Genomic DNA, 11,013 nt, shown 5'->3' on the forward strand with positions numbered 1-11,013 from the left:
GGTCTGAGGTTATCAAGGTTGACAGTGCGAGAAGGTGGAGTGGAAGGCGGGCAGTGGGAATGAATACTTTGGATGTTGGATACCGTATGGATGGGTTAGTGGAAAAATGTAGGCGGCGGTTGTGTTTTGGGCCGCGATGAGGGCAGAGGATTCCAGCAGACTGAGTGAAGATTAGTGCATTAAGGGATAACCGGTAGTTTTTATTGAGACAAAGAAGTTTGTAGGGAGAGTGGTGTAGGGCAGGGGTTTTCAAAGTGTGCAAGAGTGAGCCCCCCCCTCAGAGAAAAAAATCCCCCCCCCCCATCTCTGATCATAATTTTAAAACATTTGAAACATTATTATTATCTTTGAAATGTATTTTTTAAACATATTTTTGAAACATTACAACATCTTTGTGCGTTTTTAAACACATTTCTTAACACAATTTAACAACTTTATCTAAGCATGTTTTAGCTTAACCTTTTTTAAATACATTTGAACATCTTAATCTGTGTAAACTGCCAGTTTACACAGATTCATTCAGGGTCCCCGACTCTGAATTTTCTGAGTCGAATCAGATCTGCCTTTTCAGTCCAGAGATTCGACTATTCGGCGGGGTTTGTTTACCGGCGTTGCTATGGTGACGTAAATTATTATAAGCAACTGAAAACGATGCCGGTTTCAAACTAAAACTGTGATTCTGAAAAAAGTATAAATGCTATCAAAATTCCGTTTAGATAGTATTGAAGATACAAGTGTGTAGATTTGTTTAATGGTTTGAACGATCGTAAACGGTTGAAAAATGAATGAGTTACGATCAGTGCCGCTGTCACACTAAATTTGTACCGGGGGCAAAATTTGTACCGGGCGCGTCATCATTACGTAATCCATTACAAACCTGCCTGTCAGCAGATGATCGCGTCGTCCGTTGCCGGGCAGGTTTCAAAAAACATTCGTGCTCATGTTGCCAAAGACGAAATAACATAATACAGTTAACGGATCGCTAGATAATGTAATGTTTTGTTGGGTTCCTTAATAAACACACAATGTATCTTGGAACAGACATCAACATGCAGCGCGCCAATCCAACTGCGCATGCTCCGTGTGACGGTCTAATAACTGATGTTGATATCATTAAAGATAACACTTCTTTTTACTTTATATTTGTATTGTATTTAATTGTTTAATCCAATTTAGCAAGTAAACTGAGTGTTTAAAGCAGGTCAAGGACGAAATAGCACAATAAAGATAACGGATCGCTAGATAGAAGGTTCGCGAATGTTCACGTCATTCGACGCGATCGTCCGTTGCCCGGCAACGGACGACGCGATCATCTGTTGCCGGGCAGGTTTGGACTGGATTACGTATTGATGACGCGCCCGGTACAAATTTTGCCCCCGGTACAAATTTAGTGTGACACCGCCGCTCCCATAACGCGCACTACGCGCTGCGCGTAGGGCCTCAAGTCCTGAGGGGGCCCCTAAAAAGAAAAGAAAAAAAAATAGGCTGTCTCTGTTTACAAAGTAAAGTGTGTAAATATTTGTGTAAATAGTTTCTAATTGTAAATCTTTGCTTCATAGAAGAATTTTTCTTACTTGTATACTTCTGGTTTTAAGTTTGTATTTATGGATAACTATTTAATTTAAAAGATTTTGGACATTCCAATACTTGTGTGTACTGTATGTATGTTTTGGCTGTTCTGTGAACTGTGTTTACAAAGTAGATTTAACTTTTGCGTTTTAATAAAATGTTAAAATGGGAGAAACCAATTCTTTTTTTCGGGGGGGTGGGGGGGGCATAAAGGAGTCATGCTTAGGGCCCCAAAATAGCTAGCAGCGGCACTGGTTACGATGTCTAGAAGTAGGTGTATCAGAATGGGCTGAAGTCTGCAATGAAAACAGCTGTAAACGAAGCGGTATGAAACTATAACTGTGATTCTGAATAAATTTTAAATGATATCGAAATTCTGTTTAGATATTATTGAAGATACAAGTGTGTAGATTTGTTAAATGGTTTGCACGAAGATAAACGGTTGAAAATTGATTTAGTTATGTTACTTCTACAGTTGAAGTACGACTGATGATTTGAATCATTGCCTTTCAGGGTTTTTTCGGGTTTATTTTTTTCTCACGTCGCGCCCCCCCCTGAAGAACTCTGGCGCCCCCTAGGGGGGGCGCGCCCCACAGTTTGAATACCACTGGTGTAGGGGATGGGGAAGAGCTATTCTGGTTAAGTTAAGTAGGGCAAACACAGCTGTGGCTCATCACATGGTGTGCTCCTATGTCCGGTGCCCCAGTGGACTCCTCTGCTAGAGATAACCCACATTGGTGCTTTGGCACACATCCGCCCAAAGTTAGTGTAAAGAGCTCCACCAGTGTTGACCTTGCTGTGAGAGCTCTGTGAAAAGAGATCAGAGGTCATTAACCACCCACAAGTAGACATGATGTCAAGGTATTGAACATTTTATTTCAACCAATATGCAAATCCGATTGAAGGTGCTTCTTTTGTGTCCAATCTCATGTGGTGGACGGGAAGATAAGCAGTTTTCCAAACAGTCCATGAATCCCCAGCTGTCAATCCTCTGGTCAGTATCCAGCACCAAGGACAGCAACTGGTGGGTCTCCTCCACTGAGAATAGATTCTTTGCCTGCACTTGCTGAGCCACACTGTCTAATTTGTCAAATAAAGACGTCTTGGAAAATCTTTACTGGAAACCTTAATATATAAAGTATTCAACGTGTGCAGTAGCGTGTATGTTGGAAGGTGTATTTGTGTTGTATTGTAAAAATAGCCCATGGACTTTTTTCAAATACCTAAAATATTTTAACTTTGATAAAATGCAGGAAAAAGGGAAAATAATCACTTCGATTAACTGCATTTCAGATAAAACTGTTGGTAAAACTTCACAATACAGTGGGAGATTAATTAACTATTGACCAATTAGTTATTGCAGTTTGAGTAGGCTTTGATATCCTTTTATAGAGGTATGCAGGTTGAAATATCAAACCTAAAATCCCTGCACATGTAAGTCTTAGCCCGATATACCCATGAACCGTCTCCACTTGAACCCGTCTCTGGAAACCCGTCTCCAAGGGAACACGCTTCCGCAGGAACCCCTCTCCACTGTTCTTCCCGTTGCCCCCAGAGGTTAATTGTCCTCAGATTGGCAAATCCTAAAAACTAGTGAGAATTGGAGATGACGTGCAAGTGCAATCAGATTAACATTTAACAAAAAACCCTAATTCCTAGAATAATGCTACATAATGCTTATTACTGCATTTACTCATATTAATTAATGTTTTATTAATTTACCCTCAATGTTCCGGGTTACCTGCAGTTAAGAATGCCAGAAATTCCTGCGGAGGCACCATTGTTTCAAAGAACCTGCATAGTGGGTTGCCTGCGCCTTCCTTCATCTTGAACTAAAACTACCTCTCCCTCTAGCGCTGATTGGCCGATCTGCCTTTTCGTAGTGTGAATGTGCGAGATGAGAGTGGCGTCATGAGGTCATGCCATGGTACCTGCAGATCGCCAACGGTTATGGCTCTCTGGTAGACAACCAGGTGTGGCCAATCACAATGAGGCATCAGAACATGAACCCAGTGAGAAAGTGAGAAATAACCTCCCATCCAATTTCCCTATGCCACAAATCTTCTACCACCCTATTGAAGGCAGTGCAATGAATATAAAGCGTGATAGTGTTTTCTTTTGTGAGTTAAGATTTAAAAATATCTATATTATACAGGGCAAGATGCTGGTGGCTGTTTATAATTTATCCGTCATTGTGATCGGAAAAAAAAGGCAACTTTTCAACAATGAAGTAGGTTGGAAAACCCCAAAGGCAAAAAGTGAGAACGTTGTCATTGACATTCATACACCCAGGGGTGCCTCAGCCAGCGCCGAGGGGCCTTTAGCCAGACCGCATCGTACGAATGAGCTTCATGTTCATTTAGATGCACCTTTTCTAAAACATACCTGAATTTAATTAGCCAACATCAACTGTAACAACATTCAACATTGTAAAAATAATTGAACTAATTTAAAAAGGACGGTGGAACTAGATTGAACTCACACAAAAGACAGCATTTGCTATGGCATTCAATACATTTCACCTTACCAGCCTGCACAAAGTAGATTTCCCACAGAGACATCTGGATATAGCACAGTGCAAGATGAAACAAACAGCCAGTGACCGGATGAATTTAGCTCAGATCACAGTCGGGCAATCAAAAATAGAACATACATTTGAAGTGTCCAGTATAAAGAGTAGGTGGAATTATACTTTGCCGTCTCTGTCGCAAACGAGGGGAATCTCTTGTTTCTTTATTTACATACACGGTAGAAAGCTCAGCAGCCGTCTCTCTCCAACAACCTCAGCACTCTTGGTCTTCCTCCGACTCCATTTCCACGGCGACCTTTTGGGGGTCCCCGACGCAGCACACCTCAGGACCAGCCGGCGCTCTCACCTGTGCGTGTAGCGCCACGCTGCTACCGAGTGGCCGTGGCGCGGCGGCGCTCTGCGCTACGCCCGCTCCCTGCAGAGTGCCCCCCAGCACGGGGGGGAGCGTCAGCAGCTGGTACTGCGGGCCGAGGACCTTGAGGAAGGTCATGGGGCCGCCGCCGCCCCCCGGCCCCCCGGGGGTAGCGGAGAGCAGGGTCAGGTTAGAGGGGTGGCAGAGGGGCGCCTGCTCCGCCGCCGGGCCGCCGGGGGACAGGACGGTGTAGCCGCCCAGGGGGTTCCCCGCCACGGGGGAGCCCGCCAAAGTGAACACCTTCCCCAGGCCGGCCAGCTGGTTGAGGGACAGCGTGATCTGGGGGGGCGGGGAGGCGGCGGGCGGCGCCGACAGGCAGCGGCTCAGCCGGGGGTGCTTGGGCGCGGGCGGGGACGGGGCGGGGCTGAAGGTCATCAGGACGTTGTCCAGGTGCTGCGCTTTGCTCTTCAGCTCCTTGGCGCGCTTCCGGTGCTCGTCGCACTGCTGCTCCAGAGCTGGGACCCCGCAGAGGTCACCCACAGAGATCCGGGGTGATGGGAATGAAAACACAAAGTGTGTTAGCGCGGGGTAGAGATGGATGGTAAATAAATGGACCGCCTTTCTAACAGGTAGCCCCCAACCACGCAGGGCGACAGCCAGCTCGTCAGGAGCAGTTAGTCGGAGCCCTCACCAGCCAGGCTCTGGGTGTACTGCTCCCTGTAGTGGTCCATCTGGCTCTTGTGACGCGCGAGAACCTTCTTCACCAGGTCCAGCATCCCAAAGTTCTGCACTATGTTGTCCAGCAAATTCACGTCTGCATGGGAAAAAGCATTTTGTAATCTGTCTATTATGGCCCCCAATGCACTACTGATCATCCCTGGAAGGAGGGATCCCCCGCTCTGCGGTCCGCCTCAAGATTTCTTCCTTGCTTATTAAGGGAGTATAACATGACCTGTTAGGGCCTTTGAGACTGTACCTGGGATTAAGGGCTATACACATACAATTTGAATTGAAATTGAATCTGAACTTCACGTAAGTACACACACATACAGAGAGACACTCATGCCAGCGTACCTTTTACCAGTAGCGGTGGCTCGGAGACCCTCTCATGCATGCTGGTCAACAGCTGCTTCAGCTCCGTCCGGAAGTCGTCCACCACGTCGTCCAGCAGGCCGGCCTGCTTTACCCCACACCAGAATACAACCGAGTCCTCTGGAGGAACACACACACACACACACACACACACACACACACACACACACACACACACACACACACACTTAGTGTGGGAGTTTTATAGGGGCTCTACCTTTTCTTTTACAGGTAAGGTCAAAACATAAAAATCTTAACAAGCGCCACACCTTGTTTCCTAGCGCACTACCTATCTACTACCTTATCTTTAGCAAAGTCGAAGCCCTGAGGGACGCTGTGCACAGCTCGTTCACTGGGCCATGTATGTTTTTTCCTGCTCAGTAGTGCCGCTTGTAAATGTCCCTGAAGGTAAAGAGGCTTATTGGGCGAAGAACGGCCCTCAAGTCCCTCTCCTCTGCACTCCTTTATTAATATAAGCCCAACATCTTGGACCACTCCTGCTTTTCCAGACACAAGTCATCTCAGATCAAGCAGTCCTTCTATAGTACAGAAGAACATCTGGGGAAGGACAGACCCTGCAGTGGAAGGTACAGCTGAAAGGGGCAGAGTTGTGCCATGTTTCCGGCCGGGCTACGGAGATATTCTACTAAATAGAACTCATTCGCAAGTAGCAAGAAGTCTAACGGTGTTGATTTGACATGCATGCTATCCGTTTCAGAAGGTTGGTGTCCTGGGAGGAGGTTTTAACTCGTCTTCCCCGACTGCTACAGTTTGTATGCGCTGTTGCCAAATTGCGCGCATAAAGATCCCTGCCTTGAGCAACTGTTTAGATCAATTGATCCAAACAAACATGAAGTGAAACAAAGTGAAACAAGATTTTAGCTACTCTGCCATTTGATTTGTGAGACTGACCCTTGGGCAACCCTGTAGTGAATAAAGAATGCGATAACCCTATTTTAATAGAATAATGTATATTAGTCCGATGATTTGAACGGCTACATCACAGATTCCTACCCGACTCTCTCTCTGTAATCTGTTGGTGACAGAGAGCCAACACTGGTTCCCAGTAATATTTCAATGCTATATGGATGGCTGTATCCCATTTCTTTACGTTCATCTGTTGTGGACTTTACCTCCGATGGCTGTGACCCACTCTGAGCTCTCCTCTGCGTCCGAGAACGACGGCGATTGTCCGTTCACTGGGAAAAAAGATCAACAATAAAACTAAGATTCAAAGGCCATTCAAGCGATACACATGCCTCATGAGTCACGACTTACTTTAACGTCATCAAATGCGTCAAAGAAAATTGCGACATTCATCAAATTTCTCTCATTTTCAGTTGGCCACAACTATGGTTTGCATCATTATGATAAACATACTATCGACACTTGCTTTTGTGTGCTGCACAAAAGAGGGCACTCTGTGGGCTCTCTGCTCGGAGGGCAAAACTCATATTTCGTAAGGCCTATGTACTCCCCATTAAAAGGAGTTATGTAACAACATAGATGCAAAGCAATTGCTTTGGATTAGGATTAAACCTCACTTCAGACCCCCTCAGAAATAGCTGTTCCTGAATAACTTTTTCTGACTGCCGTAGACACTAGGAATTAAGCTACATCAGACATATTTTCGAGACATTCGGAAGTAGGTGAAACTGCCAAAATGGGACACGGGAGGATGACAACCCTGAAGTGCGTATTTCATGAATAAGAGTCGGGTTTAGGGTAAGGGTGACGGTTAATGTTGAATCTGAACACTAAGAACTGCTGAACCTCAAGTCCACAAGATATTAGAAAGCTGCTTTGATTGAGTATGGAATTTGAAATGTGATGATCTGTTCAATGTTTGAACAAAGTTTAAGGTTAGAGTTTGAAGTTGTGTTCTGAATAATATTAATATAACATACATACGTACACATACATTCACACGCATGTATATTCTGTAGGTCAATTATCCGGGCCACCCCATTGGGGCGTCTCTGCATACTACTTTTATTTCAACCACCCCATGGTTGAAGAAGCTTTAGGATTTAGTTATGGTAAAAAGAAGGACATTCTCAAATCAGATTTGATCAAATCAGAGGTGTTAAAATGTATACAAACAAAAATTGCATCATTGAATAAGAAAATGAAATAGCCTCCTCAAAATGAGGCCTGTTATCTTACAAATTGTTGATGAAGGTGTGACAGCAATAAACTCAGCAGACTGCTGGCTGATGGCGGATAGTTTGCTTCCCACCAGGTCTATCTTAGTGCTGCGACATGTGTTGGAACACACCTTGGCATGCTGGTAGAACTCCAGCTCACCAGAGTCCATGATCTTTCTGCAGGACATTCAAACACAGACAGGCGTTGTTGAGTGGATGCGACACACGGCCGTCTGATTTGTATGCCTTCCCTGATCCCGTACCTGAGCATGGTGCCATTGAGCCGGATGGCTCTCTTCCAGTCCTTCAGCGTGGATTTCCCCGCTAAACAGACAAACTCCTTTGGGCTGACCAGCTGTTCATTTAACTAATCAACAGAAGGAATGAAGAATTCAATGAGGTAACCTTACTTTTACATTTAGCAGACGCTTTTATCCAAAGCAACTTACAATAACTACATTTTTTAGACTTTACTTTTTTCTTTTTATCAACAGAACCATTTAATGATTTTAGAAAAAGACCCACTTGTATGCATTTGATGTTAATGCCAGGGCACACAAACTTCTTCCAGACTAGAATAGCCTTTGTATCGCCACAGGTGATTGGGTAGTAGATATCCGATTCCACGTCGACCTCTTCTGTTAACTTCACTGCGGGGTAAGAACCACAAGTAGACATTGTTTCAATAGAGCTGAAGAAGATCATGCCGACGTTTGTCGTATGCTACAGCTTTTCACGTTACCATAGACCGCCTCTTGCTTTGACAGAGCATCTGCGGTGCAGGACTCAACATCCAGATCCTCTGGTGCAATCTCCACAACCTCCTCCCTAGAGGAAAACATAAACGCACACAAACGTATCAGGAGAAATACACTTAGCAAACTGAAGGTTTGTGGCGTTGAATGATGAGGATTTTCATTTGAACACTGACCCCATATGTTGGCTCAATTCCGTAGTCACCAATACAGATTTGACATCCTCCTCCTCCTTGACAGAAGAAACATCATCCATCTTCTGGTCAGTAATGGTCATCAACACCACCTCTTCCACATCTTGCATAGCGACTGGTGTCGAGGTTAGTTCCAACTGAAACTGAAAGATCTGCATTCATTATACAGAAATAAGTGTGTCCCAAAACTAATTGTAGCTCAAAACAGGGAAATAACAACTGAAAATTATTGACCGGAAGCAACAACCAACACAATTTTTCCCACTACCTCAAAGTTCCTGGGTCAACAAATCTTACTTTTTGTATCAACCAGCATTACCACGTATTATTCTCTGACTAGGTGTAAAATTATTAACTTATCTGTCACAGAGTAGCCCCCTCCTACCTGAAGTATCTTATTATTCCCCATCTCCACCTATGCAGTCCACAAGTTAGGAGAAACACGCAGGGAGCAGTGTTCTCTTATCACGCGCTCTCCCAGCTGTGGATGCCGAAAATCCAAACTTAAAAGCCATCTCTTGACTCCCTTGTTGGGCTCATAGGAGTGTCCCTCAGCTCCTCATTAGGCCTGCAGCTAAATCCACACGTTGGCCAGCACTAGCCTACCCCTGCTGTATGCTGGTACTAGATAAGAGGTTGTTCCTCCTTACTCCTTGTCCAACCTTTCCCATCATCTAACCATAATGCGGCTTTTGCTTAATGTGATGTGATCATTACTAGATGCCTGGCAGCTCAACCACTAGCCGCCACATCTACATCACCGTGGACATTGCTCATTGTCTAACCATTATGTAAAGGGTTCAGCTTACTGTGCTACAACGAAGGCTGCTCATAGAAGGTTCTCCAACACCATCAGTAGAACATACTGTATATAGCAGGTTCTCTAACACCATCAGTAGAACATAATGTATATAGCAGGTTATCCAACTCCATTCAGTAGAACATACTGTATATAGCAGGTTCACACTGAACATACTGTATATAGCAGGTTCTCTAACACCATCAGTAGAACATAATGTATATAGCAGGTTCTCCAACACCATTCAGTAGAACATACTGTATATAGCAGGTTCTCTAACACCATCAGTAGAACATACTGTATATAGCAGGTTATCCAACACCATTCAGTAGAACATACTGTATATAGCAGGTTCACACTGAACATACTGTATATAGCAGGTTCTCTAACACCATCAGTAGAACATAATGTATATAGCAGGTTCTCCAACACCATTCAGTAGAACATACTGTATATAGCTGGTTCACACTGAACATACTGTATATAGCAGGTTCTCTAACACCATCAGTAGAACATACTGTATATAGCAGGTTCTCCAACACCATTCAGTAGAACATACTGTATATAGCAGGTTCTCCAACACCATCAGTAGAACATACTGTATATAGCAGGTTCTCCAACACCATTCAGTAGAACATACTGTATATAGCAGGTTAACACTGAACATACTGTATACAGCAGGTCCTCCAACACCATTCAGTAGAACATACTGTCCATTATAGTAGCACTCCTAACCATCCCTTCTCCTGCTCTCCTCCTAACCATCCCTTCTCCTGCTCTCCTCCTAACCATCCCTTCTCCTGGTCTCCTCCTAACCATCCCTTCGCTTGGTCTCCTCCTCCATGATGAAGGGAACTCCTTCCTGTTCGTTGGAGGGCTGCGGTTAGGGGTGTGTAAACCATGTGGCCGGGGAAGCCTTTTGAGACTGTCGCTGTGATCAAGAGCTTGACAAATTGGATTGAATAGGATTTGACTTTAAAACACGCAAATATAAACGCAATGCCAGAGTAACCACTGATCCAGATGATCCCTGGAGCTGAACTCTTCCCCGCGGAATCTGACGTCCCACCATCCCCTCCTCTACCGCGGTGTCCATCGGGCCTCAAACCAACCTCGAAGGGAGCTTAATTTAGTAACATCAGGCTTGAAATTAAAAGTAAACTCGTCTCTACAACTGACCTTGGGAAGTAGACACAGCCCGCTTTCCGAGATCCGATGAGAACTACTGATGTTGTTATTGTCCTTCTCCTTCTTTTAGTTCTAAACGACGCTAAAGGTGTACAGCGCCCCCTACTGTCAGGGAGTATATATCACTACAGCTTTATGTTCACTAAAGCTCTCTTTTATATCGTAGTACTAGCTGATCTTTGATTGAGGCTTGCCACTTTGCCAAACTAAATGTTTATATTTGCTTCTCATACCTCCCTTATCTATTTTCCCCCACCCAGGTCCAACCTCAGCCCGGTCTCTCTGACCCTATGACCAACATGTATCTTTATATAGTATATTGCACTATTAAATCAGTGGAGGCTTCTCCAGTGAGGAGAGGGAGGAAGATCCTCCTTAACATTGTTG

The 11,013-nt window shown here is 44.5% G+C and overlaps 1 protein-coding gene across 1 annotated transcript; it reads right to left on the reverse strand.

Moving 5' to 3' along the window:
• Nucleotides 1-2,425: 2,425 nt before the first annotated feature.
• gmeb2 (glucocorticoid modulatory element binding protein 2) lies at nt 2,426-10,719 on the reverse strand. The gene is made up of 10 exons (XM_030362044.1): nt 10,618-10,719; nt 8,622-8,782; nt 8,433-8,518; nt 8,216-8,340; nt 7,954-8,057; nt 7,710-7,867; nt 6,677-6,742; nt 5,526-5,663; nt 5,143-5,265; nt 2,426-4,966 (listed from the first exon to the last, which is right to left on the reverse strand). Exons 2-10 carry the CDS (start codon nt 8,747-8,749, stop codon nt 4,353-4,355), a joined length of 1,542 nt encoding a protein of 513 aa, XP_030217904.1. The 5' UTR covers nt 8,750-8,782; nt 10,618-10,719; the 3' UTR covers nt 2,426-4,352.
• Between the last annotated feature and the right edge of the window lie 294 nt (nt 10,720-11,013).

This window comes from Gadus morhua, chromosome 7 (genome assembly GCF_902167405.1).
Source record: "Gadus morhua chromosome 7, gadMor3.0, whole genome shotgun sequence".
NCBI classification, from domain to species: Eukaryota; Metazoa; Chordata; class Actinopteri; order Gadiformes; family Gadidae; genus Gadus; species Gadus morhua.

Bases quoted from the DNA above. Each gene is read 5' to 3' on its own strand.
- gmeb2 (XM_030362044.1), bottom strand. From the start codon at position 8,749: ATGCAAGATGTGGAAGAGGTGGTGTTGATGACCATTACTGACCAGAAG. The intron at 8,058-8,215 runs GTGGGTCTTTTT...TCTGTTGATTAG, and splicing joins TTAACATCAAATGCATACAA to TTAAATGAACAGCTGGTCAG. The intron at 5,266-5,525 runs GTACGCTGGCAT...TTTCCCATGCAG, and splicing joins GCCACCGCTACTGGTAAAAG to ACGTGAATTTGCTGGACAAC.